General features: G+C 36.7%; 2 protein-coding genes across 2 annotated transcripts; one reads left to right on the top strand and one right to left on the bottom strand.

Annotated features, from left to right (window-relative positions):
* The first annotated feature begins 185 nt into the window (after nucleotides 1–185).
* Nucleotides 186–5,737, top strand: p4htmb (prolyl 4-hydroxylase, transmembrane b). Its single transcript, XM_067460097.1, has 9 exons — nucleotides 186–1,179; nucleotides 1,257–1,338; nucleotides 2,231–2,421; nucleotides 2,557–2,653; nucleotides 2,763–2,925; nucleotides 3,050–3,235; nucleotides 3,893–3,983; nucleotides 4,077–4,200; nucleotides 4,451–5,737. Exons 1-9 carry the CDS (start codon nucleotides 835–837, stop codon nucleotides 4,666–4,668), a joined length of 1,497 nt encoding a protein of 498 aa, XP_067316198.1. The 5' UTR covers nucleotides 186–834; the 3' UTR covers nucleotides 4,669–5,737.
* On the bottom strand, nucleotides 5,643–14,465 carry slc26a6l1 (solute carrier family 26 member 6, like 1). The gene is made up of 19 exons (XM_067460096.1): nucleotides 13,441–14,465; nucleotides 13,215–13,354; nucleotides 13,022–13,132; nucleotides 12,665–12,840; nucleotides 11,585–11,749; nucleotides 11,359–11,511; nucleotides 10,940–11,022; nucleotides 10,488–10,635; nucleotides 10,279–10,392; nucleotides 10,115–10,192; nucleotides 9,884–9,979; nucleotides 9,574–9,680; nucleotides 9,387–9,456; nucleotides 9,095–9,187; nucleotides 8,583–8,693; nucleotides 7,574–7,996; nucleotides 7,443–7,497; nucleotides 7,190–7,335; nucleotides 5,643–6,157 (listed from the first exon to the last, which is right to left on the bottom strand). Exons 1-19 carry the CDS (start codon nucleotides 13,572–13,574, stop codon nucleotides 6,134–6,136), a joined length of 2,427 nt encoding a protein of 808 aa, XP_067316197.1. The 5' UTR covers nucleotides 13,575–14,465; the 3' UTR covers nucleotides 5,643–6,133.
* Between the last annotated feature and the right edge of the window lie 222 nt (nucleotides 14,466–14,687).

Raw genomic sequence — 14,687 nt, 5'->3', positions numbered from 1 at the left:
TACTTTTTTATTTTAAAAATCAGAATATATTTAATGTATATATATAAAATATATAAAATAAAATAATAAAAATATGATGAAGCAAAAAGGATGCGCGTCATCCTACTAGTTCATCAGCGAGTTGCGCCAGTTTGGGAACCTGAGACCGATTCCTTGAAAAGATTCGACTCCGAAGAACGGCTCATTCACGAATCGAATGTTGCTAGATGTGGGACATGAGCTCAGCTGTGCGTCAATCGAGGATGCCGCAGTTGTCAGGGGAATGGCGTTCCTCGAAAGTCCAGTCAGCTGCACTTTCACATCGAGATGTATAGCTAAGGAAGCCTTCAGATAAATTCAAATTATTATAAGCAGACATCACAAGATCTTCCCAACACGGATTTTGAGGAGAACGAATTTCAAAATGGTGCTCCGGCGCAACGGTTCGCAGGATACTAGAAGCTGCGCAGTTGCTATAATCACGCGTCTCGATGTAAACAAGAGTGAATGTTGACAACTGGAAATGCTGAGTAAGCCAGAGAGTGTCAGGCTACCACAAGCCGGTGGTTCGCTTATAATGACGAAAATAATTGTTTCTACAATGTCTTTATCCGTAGTTTAAAGCAGCGGGTGTTATCGAGGTCGATTTGTATCTGTTCGTGTAGTTAACAAGCTTGTTGCAAAGGTAGCGTTTTAGCAGGTTAGCCAGTCAGCTGCAGATCTCTTTTGAGTGACGTCTGTTTTAATGCGGGATTTTTTATCTCACAAATTCCAGCTATAACTTATATCATAATGTTCTTTTAAAAACAGGTTTAAATCGTTTATTTTAAACCGCTAAAAGGGTCTTCTGCCAAAATGATGGAACCCCAGGACAATATTGAGGAGGATGACACCACATCATCATCATCCTCTCCACCACCCCGGTCTCAGCCCCGTCAGCGCGTCTCTCTGCAGAAGAGCAGCGTGTGTTCTCGCTCTTACTTCATGGTGGTGATGGTTTTCTTCCACGTTTACATCATCAATGTCATTGCACTTCTGCTGTATGTGCATTATAATAACGGCTCTAGCACAAGCACGACAAACCGGGATTTTGCAAGCAGGGATAACAGTCATAAAGTTACCGGACAGTCAGATGCGCGGACCTCTGCAGACTCGGGCTTCCCTCGAAATATGTATCTTCCTCGCATTGAAGGAATACGGGTATGTACATTAGATCATTTGGAGCATTGTGAGTATTTATATTCGTTTATCATCCCAAAAACTTTTTTTAATTATAGGTGGGACATGTCCAAAAAGTGTCACTGGTGCCAGGGAAAGTCCATGAGATGAAGACACTCAGTCTAAAGCCCCTTCTATTTGGTAAAGACAAGTTGCTACAAAGGGATAGTTCACTCCCTAAACAGTCTATTATTTATGTCATTCACCCAAATGCTTTTCTTTTCATGAAACACACAAAAGAAGATAGTGTCCATAGTGGGTTTTTTCTTCTTCTTCATACAGCAATACTAGACTAGGGCTGTTGAGAGCCCAAAAAAAGTACCTTAAAAGTAGGACAATGGCTATATTAGCATCCACAGAAATGGACAATAACATTCTATTTATTATAAGCGAGCACTGCAGTTGTAATTTTTTGCTTAAAATGCTCAAGCTTTTTTGTAAAAGCTCAAGGATTCTGATTGACTCTCATTGTTTTTATCTATTATTAGCTGCATAAAAAAATGTGATTTCAATAATAGCTGTGCTGTGGACTTCTCTATTCTCGATATAGAATTAGAACGATTATTAACTTTAATACTCATTCTAGTTTCATGAGAATAGCAAGGTACACACCACAGTTGTGTAACAATATTGTTTTTCCCAGCTAATAAATGATAAAAACATTGTTAGCCTATTAGAATCCACCCGGCTTTAAAGAGCTTAAGCATTTACAGTGGCAGATGTATGCTTATAATAAACTGCATTTTTATTGCTAATTCGTGTGTGGAAACTAATATAGTCATCATTATAGTTCTTGTTTGTTGTGTGAGAGCCTTAATAATAAAGCTTACATATGCTTATATGTGCCAATAATATGTGTCAATATGTGCAAAAAATAACATGAATGAAAGGTATCTGCTAAAATGTAGATTTTTGAATGTTCTTATGAATTGAAATGTTGAGGAATGTATTGTATGCTGTTAGTGTTATTGTGTTTGGTGATTTACGTTACTCTGTGAAGCATCATTGTGGCTGTTTGTGTGTGTTGCTGCAGAGATCCCTGACTTTCTGACAGAGGAGGAGTGTGGTGTAGTTGTGCGATTGGCTCAGCTGAGGGGTTTGATGGAGAGTCAGGTTATGGTCCCTGAAGGTCAAGAGGAAATTAATCAGCAGCTCAACCTCAGTCCTGAGGAAATCTTCAATTTCCTTGACCTCAACCAAGATGGCCAATTACAACCTCACGAGGTCTGTTGAGCCTTGCTTTTGCATGATGCTGAGAAAATGTAATGTGTGGATATGTCACGTGTGTATTTTTCTTTATGTTGGTTAATTTACTTTACGTGTAAACTGTAACTTGATTGCTATATTTTCTGGTGTTAGATTTTGACACACTCGCGAGTGAGAGATGGAATCTGGTTAACTTCTGAGAACCTTAAAGAAATCTATGATGGCCTAAAGGTTGATCAGGATGGAAATGGTGAAGCACCCATTAGACACATAGATCATAGTTTGCCAAATAATTTGTTTTTTCAATACAATTTGAGAGTCTATATGTATGTTTTGAGTATAAATCTATTTTAATGCAGGTCTCTTGAGTTTAGAGGAGTTTGGCCGTCTGAGAAGTGATGCCTTTCAGCGTTTTCTGCTTCAGCGTGGGGTAGAAAGGAGTCAGTTGGTGAGGAACAGCAGACACACCTGGCTGTACCAGGGTCAGGGAGCACATCAGGTTCTTCAAGACCTCCGCAAAAGGTTTAATCTGCTCTCTTATTCTCCACCCATCACGTGTGCTGACATACAACTTTTCAAAAGCTTTTTTTTTACCACTTCTCAGTTTGTATTAATGCTATATCTCTATCTCTTTCTGTCTTTCAAGAGTCACTAGTTTAACACGACTGCCATCCTCTCTGGTGGAGCTAAGTGAACCTCTACAAGTGGTGCGCTACGAGCAGGGTGGACATTACCACGCTCATCATGATAGTGGGCCAGTGTACCCTGAAACAGCATGCACACACACTCGCCTTGCTGCCAATACCACCTCCCCATTCCAGACTTCCTGCAGGTAAACCAAAGATATGAACTCCTGGTTTCACAGACAAGGCTTAAACCTAGTCCCAGACTAAAATGCATGTTTGAGCAATTTTAACTAAAAGCAAATTGCACTGAAATATTTTAAAATATGTGCCATTGTTGTCTCAAGATGCACACCAGTAATGTTTTTTTTTTTTTTTTTTACAAACTAAACTAAAGCTTAATCCTAGCTTAATCTAAACCCTGTCTGTGTAACCGGCCTAAGATTAATATTTTACAATGTTTAATCATATAATGTCATAAATAATGAAGCACTATCAAACAAGCAAAAATGTATTTAGAACAAGAGCATGATTAGGAGTGTAATATTCAGTTAATTAATATGCCCCTGTTGTCCCTTTTCGGATATTACCTTTCATGTAGTTTAATTTAACTGTTTGTGAATGTAAAAGGTCTGCAAAAGTTTCAAAGTGCAAAGTTACTGTTTCATAAAAGAAAGAAACAATTCTGAACTGCCTGAAATGAGTCGTCAGTAACTGAAGCCTGGAAGAGTTTGTGTTTTTGCGCTGCGAATGCAAATCCACATTGAGAAAAGCATAGGGGCATTTTCGTTTAATCAAGTTAATATTATGTAACCAAATTTGTCAAGTTCCCCTAAAAGTCATAGTATTTGTGTTTTTTTTTGCAGATACATCACAGTTCTTTTTTACCTTAGTAATGTAGCAGAAGGGGGGGAAACCACCTTTCCAGTGGCAGATAATAGGACTTATGAAGAAGCGGTGTGTCCTATTTAATAGAACATCTTTGCATGTGTATTTCTGAGTATTTCTAAGATATGCAACAGACAGTAATTATGTGCATGTGTTTCCCAGTCACTGATACAGAATGATGTGGATCTGTTGGACACCAGAAAGCATTGTGATAAAGGCAACCTGAGAGTGAAGCCCATTAAGGGGACGGCAGTTTTCTGGTATAACTATCTCTCCGACGGTAGAGGTAATGAATATAACTTATCTGCTATTTTGTAATGTATTGTTTTATCTTTTTGGAATAAAGCTGAATGAAATAATAGTTGTGTAATATTTGCTCCATTATACATAAACCCTCTTATTCTTTCTTTTACTCATTGTTTGATACACAAACCAAATTGTAAATTTGATAATTGGAAAGATAAATGTACAAAGATATATTTTCTGGAAAGCCTTGTTCATAAGTTGTAATTGTTGTTCTGTGCTGCCCTTTGTAGGTTGGGTGGGTGAACAGGATGAGTATTCTCTTCATGGTGGCTGCGTGGTGACACGAGGGACTAAGTGGGTTGCCAATAATTGGATCAATGTCGATCCAGACTACCAGCGACAGGCGCGCTACCAACAATTTGTTTCTCAACAAGAGACAAAAGAGAAAGAAGAACTTATTTCAGAACTGAACTCAGACCAACACATTGAAACACACCAAGACCTGTAAAAACACAAACAGAGGTACAACAATGCACATACATACACATTCACTTCTGTCTAGTGATCTATGTATAGTCACCCACTTCCTCTTTCACACGCAACAGAAAATCACTATACACACACCCCGAAGCACTGACCTCATACCAACAAACACAAAAATACACTCATCCTTTGTATGTTTCAATCTGGTTCGCTCTTCCTCACAAATGCACACTATAGAAATGTAGCCCTACCAACATTTCCTTGTATTCTGAATTGAATGAGCTTTACCCAGCCTTCAGTGGTCCCAGTGTCTGAGCTGGAACTTGTGTTTGGTTGAATTCAGGGATAAGCAGCCTGAGCTTTATGCAATTGTGAAAGACAATGCTACTGTTCCTAATGTAGAAATTTGAAGGCATTATTATTCCCATTACATGGGAATGCAGCCATATTTGACAACTTTGTTTACATACAGATTGACACTCAACTGTACCTTCCAAAGGCCGTACAACGCAGCTAATCATTAAATGCAGTGATAGTGACTAGAAGAGCATCCGCAATGTGGGATGATTATTATGACTAGCAACTTTGGCAACCTTCAGCAAATAAAGCACAGTCAGTGCTAAAGAAACTTCAAAATTGCTGGAGGATATTTGTAGTGTGTACATGGCCAAAGAATGTGTAAAATTATATATATTGTTGCTTTCTACTGAAGTGACATTTTAAGTTACATCAAAATCACCAAACACTTTGGCGTTATCCAAAGGGTTATCTGCAGGTGCACTCAGCATTAACTAGTTGTAGTTTTGTCAATGGATTACAGGTTTGCTTCTATCTAATCAGTCTCCATCTCTGCCTGGATGTTTCTTACACTTATTCCTGCTCACATATTCCTGAAAAGAAGCATGTAAAACTTGCACAATCTTGTATGATTTGTTTGGATTTTAGTAATTTATTTTGTAATTTTTTTCTTTGTTAACTGCAATGCATCCAAAGACTGACTGAAGTTAACTTATTTTATTTATTTGTTGGAGTTGAATCACATTGTTGCTGTTAAAATGCACAGAATCACTTTGTTGAATAAATTATTAAAATGACTAGAGACTAGGTGGTTTTTCTTTAAAAAAAAAAACACTGCATTTTCTACCTTTGTCTGTATTTTTAAAGTAAAAATGACAATTTCCATAAAATGGTATAAAATCTAATTACACTGCATTTAAAATAAATTTTTAATATTACAAATCAGTACTTAAAATAATCCTTTTCTAGTCAAATAAATGAAACATTTCAAACAAAAAAAATAATTTCAACACCTACATTTCAAATCAGAAAAAGTAACAGATATTATTAATTATTCATAATTGTCAAATGCTGAACTAAATGCTATTTTAGCATTCATTTCATGTCGTGACATCATGGAGAGGTTTACTTTTTTGTATATAGCTTGTATGAGCATGTAGAGATGAATCATCAATCAAAAATATGAAGTTTTCTCATAGTTGGGTACCACTTATATCCTGAAATGAGAAGTTTTAAATCATGTTTATGATAATATTCAACAATCATTCCACAATCATATTCCATGTATATATAAGTGATATTGGTGAGCATATAAAGTGGGGCAAAAAAACATTTAGACATTACATTACATCGTCTGATTTTTAAAGAATTTATTTGCAAATTATGGTGGAAAATAAGCATTTGGTCACCTACAAAAAGCAAGATTTCATGTCCAGGCCCCTCTGAAGTTTGCTAGAGAGCATTTGGATGATCCAGAAGAGGATTGGGAGAATGTCATACGGTCAGATGACACTAAAATAGAACTTTTTGGTAAAAACCAAACTTGTCGTTTTTGGAATAGAAAGAATACTTAGTTGCATCCAAAGAACACCATACCTACTATGAAGCATGGGGGTGGAAACATCATGCTTTGGGGCTGTTTTTCTGCAAAGGGACCAGGAAGACTGATCCGTCTTAAGGAAAGAATGAATGCGGTCATGTATCGTGAGATTTTGAGTAAAAACCTCCTTCCATCAGCAAGGGCATTGAAGATGAAATGTAGCAGGGTCTTTCAGCATGACAATGATCCCAAACATACCGTCCGGGCAACGAAGGAGTGGCTTCGTAAGAAAGCCTAGATCTCAACCACATAGAAAATCTTTGGAGGGAGTTAAATCTGTGTTGCCCAGCAACAGCCCTAAAACATCACTGCTCTAGAGGAGATCTGCATGGAGGAATGAGCCAAAATTACCAGCAACAGTGTGTAAAAACCTCTGTCATTGCCAACAAAGGGTATACAACAAAGTATTGAGATTAACTTTTGTTATTTAACCAAATACTTCATTTCCACCATAATTTGCACATAAATTCTTTAAAAATCAGACAATGTGATTTTCTGGATTTCTTTTTCTCATTCTGTCTCTCATAGTTGAAGTGTACCAATGATGAAATATACAGACCTCTCATCTTTTTAAGTGGGAGAACTTGCACAATTGGTGGCTGACTAAATACTTTTTTGCCCTACTGTATACTGTACATACTGAACCTACCAGAGCATTCTCATAGCTGTGGATGGTCACAGCTCCTCGATGCTTGAGACAGTACAGAACAGCATCATGCACAGAAGCAAAGACACGCCCTTCAGGGATGACATCAGAGAAGAAGCCGCCATGCTCAAGCTGTTCCACCACCAGTTCTTGAGTTAAAAACAATGCACGAGCCATATATTTTTAATCATTGACTAAATAAAATATCTGACAGAAAGGCTGATCTCTGTAACAGTAATGATGATAGACCCATTACCTTGACAGCCTGCCAAGTAAATATCCACATCGATCTCTCCAAAATCATGGAATATCTACAATAAGAGATGATGATGAGAACTTGGTTGCAATGCAGTCACCTTTTCTCTGTTGTACTTTTGAATCACTTACATTGCTTAATGTCTTAATGGCCACTGTATCAATAAAGTTAGAAGTGGAGAAATCTAATATGATGGAATGGATGTCCCAGGTCCACTTCCCAAGAGATCCCAGAGAAACCCTCTCCAGGTCCCTGCTTAAAGTGTCCTCGCTGCTGGAGTCCAGCGTGGTGGTGTCCCCGTCATGTAGATCTGATACTGACCCCAGGGTGGCGGTGTCAGGGTCAGCGCCCTTAAGGTACATCCAGGTGTGACAACCATCAGCCGTCCGTGCCGTCTCAGGTATTACAAACACTGTACTGTTTTCCCGCTCTCTCCAGCCAAGCTCTACCTCTCTGTGCATGTCTCCATTAATTTCCCTCAACTGCCCTGCTTCATCTTCCACTGTAAAAACTGCATTTTTGGATCGTTGAGAGGCTTCCCTGAAAGCTCTTTTCTGTAAAGGAAGAATAAAAGTGACAGTTCACTAGGTGACCATAGACATGCTTTCTTCCTAGGCATAGCAACTCATGGAATTATTTTGAAAGTGACTGTTTTAAAATTCTCTACATTGGCACACAAATAGCACTCTGTAGGCAACTCCGGAAACAACTGATTTCAGTAGAGTTTGACATTATCATGATCTTAAGCTAATATGCATGAATATACACAGCACACACAAATATTACGTGAAATAATCCATTTGTAATTACTATTTTTATTGATGGGTTTTCAATATATTTTTTAATAAAATATTATTATATGTAAATATTAAATAAATTATTATTATTATTATTTTTTAAATAAATTCAATGTTTTGCCTACTCCACAAAAAAATTACATAATCAAAATCTTGGGAGGCAGCATAAGTACCGGTATCTTTTGTAACAGATTTTGAAGGCTGCCTCTGTAAGATTTACTGGGTTTTGAAACAGACTGAGAATATGATAGTACAGGATTAGGACTAGCTCATGTTAACTGTGCAGTTCATCATATCATATAATAATCCAGTAACCATGGAAACATTTGCAGAGATCTTCTACCTGTCTTTTAGCCTCTCTTCGGGCTCTTCGCTCTGCTCTCCTCTCTCTGCGTCTCTGCTTGGCCTCCTGTCTGCGCTTATAGGTGAGCATTTTCCCTATGTCCAGGCCACTCTTTGCATAAATATCAGCAATTAATATACATTACTGAAAATATAGGTATATCTTCAAAGACAGTGGTTCCCAACCTTTTTGACTCCAATGGCCCTCACTCACCACAACAATATTCAAAGGCCCCATAGGCCTAGTTTTATTTTCAAAACGTAATTTAATCTATTACTTATAGTTTCTGTAAATAAAAAATGACTCAAATATGTAGAATTATTATTTGGCAGAGTTGTTTTTGTTTAGGTTTTGTCTTATAATAAAGGATTTTAAGCCATCTTGGATGGAAGGCCCCCTTGGGCATTTGAAAAGGCCTCCTAATTAGACCCCTGGTTGAGAAGCACTGTGACATTCCAAAATACTGAAAAAGACACTCTAATGTAGATCAAGTTCCAAACAAATAATTTTACCTTTTTTTTAAGGGCCTCAAGATAAAGTTCAGCATTAGCAAAGTACATGGTGGCGGAAGAGCGAAATATGGTGATACCTGGTACCTCCCTCACCTGCAAAACACAAAGCATGATGGTGATAGGTCTGCTTAGACAGAAACATTGAAATTATAAAAGGTCACATAGAAATATTAAAGTCTAGTTTCTAGGCCTGCACAGGAATTTTGAACTGTGGGCCATTTTTGATTATGTGGCTATTTATTGCAGTTAAAAATGAGTTATGATTTTTATTTTATTTTAATGTAAACCTCACCTCTTTGTGTGTCTCCATATCTAGATACAGCTCAGTGCCAGGGAGGTGTCCCAGTAGTGAATAACTGGGCCTGAGACACAGAAACAAGTCATGTGATAAGGTCAGATATGATGCAGTAAGAGAATAAAGCAGATGACCAGAGTGAGAAACTACTGCTGAAAGATTAGAAGCAGGGAAAGACTCCAACCGTTGAGTTCTGAAGATAACAGTGAGTAGAGCGAAACCCATGGAGGCACCCAGACCCATATCCAAATTAAAGAGCACTGTAGACACATATGTCACCAACCATATCAACTACAAACGCAAAAAACAGAGCAGAGGTGAATAAAAAAGGACAGACAAACAAGGAAATTATCGACAGAATTCAATTAGAATGGTAAACTAGATTTGGCAGTGGGTGGTAGCCAGGGTGTTCAATACTGTGGGTAAGCGATTCAGTTGAATCTCTGTATAATGCTTGTAGATTTTTGGTGGAGATATACTGTAGCATAACTTACCAGATCAATCTTGTTACTACGCCACAGTGTGACTACATCATAGTACTGCCTGAACATTCCCTTCAGATTCACAAATACAATGGCGGCAAGAACTACCTAGAGATTCACATAAATAATATAAATTGTAATCATACTTTATTCATAGCCTATACCAAAATAATGAATCTATATAAAGTAAAAATATATTGGTAATCTGACTCATAGTCAGCACAGAGGATTGTCTATACATACCTTAGGTAGCTCCTGAAAAAGTGAGCCTAACTTTAGTACCGTCACCAGTACTATTACACCAGACACTACTCCTGCAATCTAAACAAACACAATGTGATGAACAAACGTATTATATATATATATAAATGCATGCATTCGCAGTTTCACAAATGTATTTGTCTTGCCTGTGTCTTGCCTCCTGTGCTTTCTTGTATGAGACTACGAGACATAGAAGAACAGACTGAAAAACACTGGAAAAAACCTCCAACTGTATTACTGAGACCCAAAGCCACCAGCTCCTACAACACAGTCAGAAAAAGACAGAGATCAGCTGTGTGATGTAGTTATCTAATTGTATATTTCCATACTGTATTTGTTATGTTGGATTACCCACCTGGTTGCTTTCTACTTTGTAACCATGTTTTAGAGCAAAGGTTTTGCCCAAAGAGATAGAAATCGCATAACCCACAATGGCTATTGCAAAAGCATCCAACACCACCTCAGATAAGACACTGACGTTTGGAACCCTGGGAGGTTGAAGTCTGAGAAAAAACATCTGAATGACCACAGCAATGCATGCACAATATCATAGTCATATGAATGTTTTCCCAAAATTTTAGCATTTATAACTTGACTTTTAAATTTTCATTATTTAAAACAAAGCAAAGGTATTGTGATTTAGTGTGTTCTGGGCAGTTGCTAGGGTGTTGCTAGGTGGTTGTTACAGTGTTGTGGATGGTTGCCCCAAAGTCCCACAAATAAATGGTCCCAATAATAATATTGTAATGCTTGCCTTGCCAAGCACCACTAAGTAAAAAAACAAATATTTTTGATGTGAAAACTCACCCACTAGGAATCTCGCCAACGACTGATATCTTATAGCTTTCATTCAGTCGAGTGTAGAATGATATAACCGTGGCCACTACAATCTAGCATAAAAGCATATACAAACTTTCATGAATTTCATGAGCTAAGGGATAAAATTATGTTAATGATTCCTTTGTAGTAAATAAGAAGCCAGACAAGGTGCAATAAGTTATTACTAGGAGATATGATGCAAACACTACAATGAAGAGTTGAAATGCTGACTACACAGATTAATAGTACAGAGAGGGCATCAAGGACAGGCACTACTGACAGATAAACAGAAATACTGATACAGAGATTTAATAAATCCTATTAAATAAAAATATACAACTTATGGGTAGGATTGAATCAAACAATGAAGAAGAGAAGCAGATGGTAATTTTTCACTGATTACGTACAGTGCAGAGTTCCACCGGAATAGGCACCAGCAGTTTTTGTCTGAGCGCATTGTTAAGCTCTTTGGCAGTGATGAGAACCACAATGGACACGACACTGGCCAGCAGGGTTGGGAGATGAGTCTCTGGCAACAGCCTAACCAAGTCTGCTAGAGTCTGCACCGAGAAATGACAAAGTAATGCCTAATAGTGACATCCAAAGCATGTTTCTGTGTTAGATTGTACTCACATAGACAATAGACAGAGGTCCATTGAAGCGCTTGGGTGAGAGTCCAAGGATGTACTTTAACTGGGCTACTACGGCATGAACAGAGGCAGCTGTGGTATAACCTCTGACCAACGGCTCTGAAAGATACGTACCAACAAACCCAAACTGCACCAAGCCTAATACAACCTAAGAGTGAGAATGCAAGATTGTATTTAATTCCAATGTGAAACTTATACATTATAATTCATATGCAATAGTGGATATATGTAGAGTATGTTTACATTTTATTCGAAAGTGTCTTTGTTACACTGTAATCATACATTTAGGTGCTGAGGAATATTAACATGTACTTACTATAGGGTTAGTATCAGGGATTGGTTTGGTTTTTGGGTTAGTTGCATGTAATTATACATAATTTAGTTATTAGTATAGTAACTAAATGTAACATATGTAACACTGACAATTTAAAAAAAAGAGTATATACACTACTACTTAAAAAAAACTTTAAGATTTAAGTTAAGCTCTTTTAATTTTTAAAAAAGTAAAAAATGAAGTAATATTTTGAGATATTAGGAAACACTTCATTTTAGTGTACTTGTTACACGTTAGTTACATTTAGTTACTGTAGTAATTAGTAACTTAGCAAATAACAAACCATATTCCTAACCCCATATTAAGTACAGGTAGTTAATTAATATTACTCAGTACTTAGCATTAACACGGACATCTTAAAGAGTCACATACAGTCACAATATCCTTTAGAAATCATTGCTGATTTGGTGATCATTAAACTGCTGTGCTGCTTAATATTTTTGTAAAAACTAATATATTTGATGAATAGAAAGTAGAAAAAAAGAAGAAGAAAAAATAATAATAATAATAATAATAATATATATATATATATATATATATATATATATATATATATATATATATATATATATATATATATATACATATATAATTTTTTGTTTTTTGTTTTTAACATTGTAGATGTTAAATCAACAAACTTTCTGGCTTCTGAACAGTAGTATACAATATAAATGACGGCTTTAGGTATATACATTTTTGGATGTTTGCACCAGCTTGTGTATTTATCACCTGAATAATTCCTCCCAGTACAGTTGTGGCAGCAGCAACCTGTACTCTGTAGAAATCCCTAGATACGATATCCACCTCTTCAGTCACATTAGTGCCATTATAAATAAGGAAATCTGCATCTGGGGCCAGTCTCTCTGTCACACTACCAATCATAATACTGAGGATAGTAAATGTGCCTACACACACACACACGCGCACACGCACACACACACACACACCAGTCAGAACACTGTGTTCAGTTGAGTTCATTTTTTACACTGCATGATCAACAATAGACAATGTACACAAGATTCAAGCTGAAAACAGTCCATTTCGACTAAAAATAAATAAAATAAAAAATACAAATTAGGCTCTCACCTATGGAGATGTGTCTGGAGGTCCCAAAAATAAAATAAATTAATGGAGGAAAGAGGGATGTGTATAGTCCAAATACTGGAGGTAACGAGGCCAGCAAAGCATATGCCATTCCTAAAACACACAAAAACAAGTTCTCAAAAAAAGATTATACTGTATGTTTCAGTTATTAAAAAGTCAAGAAACAAGCTTTTACCCTGTGGAAGGTGCATAATTCCCACACTGATGCCAGAGATGAGATCCGGCATGCCATAATCCCAGATGGAGTAACGGGGCAACCAGGACAGAACAGGCAAGAAACCAACTATGCTATGTTTCAGCTTGGGTACCGAACAACTGGAAAAAACAACAACAACAAGCAAACACCTAAAACAATGCTGATTCCATTCACACAAACAGTTGCTTTCATGGCTGTATCTTACCTGAGTGATTTCTTCAGCCGATGGCAGATGGGAAGGTTTGTCTGGGAACGGTCTATTTTCTGCGATCTCTCTTTCAGCCTCGGTTCATCTATAACCTCTCTCTGTATATTATACTCTGCATACCCTGAGTCCATTTTCTCTTTTTTGTGATGTATAGCTAATATAAATGGTCTTTTTGATGGACTTATTTTTTTTTACAAAGCGCTAAATTAGACTAACCTCACTATCAATAAAGCTTTCTGCGTGACAGTCATCTGGTATCCTTCTAAAGCTGTGTGGGATATTTAAAAGGGGAGATAATGAGGTTGGTTTAAGCTGTGCTTTTTACCAATGATTAACTTAACAACAAGTAATAACATGCAATAATTTTAATGGATACATACAGTTTATTTTCCTTAAAAGTGTTACATGAGCAAAACAAGGTAACAAGAATATTGCCAATGTGAAAGTCATTTTAGAATGTTTTAATAGTTCTATCTCTCAACTATTGTCTTTTTTAAGTGCAAATGCTGACTCAGACTTTCCTCCTGTGTTCATTAGTAGCTACTTTGTGCACTCTAAGGTGAATTGCAATGGAAACTTTTTCTGTTCCAGTAGAAAATTCCATTGTGATGTGCAGCATATTATGAATGAATGACTTCCCCCCAAAAAAGAGGACAGGAAGAGATGTTTTGACATCATTCATCCTGTAAATTTATAACAGATGAAGAGATCCTTAAAAAGGCTTAAAATAAATGAAATGGGGAGTTGGTGTGGGGGGAGGGGGTTGAAGGATTAACATCTCTCCTCTGTGGTTAATATATTAATAATTGAGTAATGTAGGCCTCTGACTTGTACCATTACATGTATGGTGCTATATTTATATTTTAAAAACAGGGGGGCTATTTTAAGATATCTGTTTGTACAGTTGGTACAGTATGAGTTCATGGGGAAATTCTAATCTTTACAAACTTTAAATGTCTTTACACCCCCACAACAACAAAAACCAAAGGAAAATTGGCATGTCAAAAAGCATTGCACATTGGATAGTTTCCCAAAGCAAACATAAATTTATATGTTTTTTTTATTTTATTTAGACAAATATTATTTCTGGATTTGCTTCATCAAAAACTTGATAACATGAATAAAAAAATAATTACATGTTATCAAGTTTTTGATAAAGGAAATCCAATCCTATGTTTAACATATAAATACCTAAAATTGCATCAAAAGTACTTTGAAGAAAGAAGCTGCAATAAAGAACAAAT

The sequence above is a fragment of the Pseudorasbora parva genome, chromosome 12 (genome assembly GCF_024679245.1).
Source record: "Pseudorasbora parva isolate DD20220531a chromosome 12, ASM2467924v1, whole genome shotgun sequence".
NCBI classification, from domain to species: Eukaryota; Metazoa; Chordata; class Actinopteri; order Cypriniformes; family Gobionidae; genus Pseudorasbora; species Pseudorasbora parva.
This window is presented reverse-complemented; position numbering and strand designations above follow the sequence as displayed.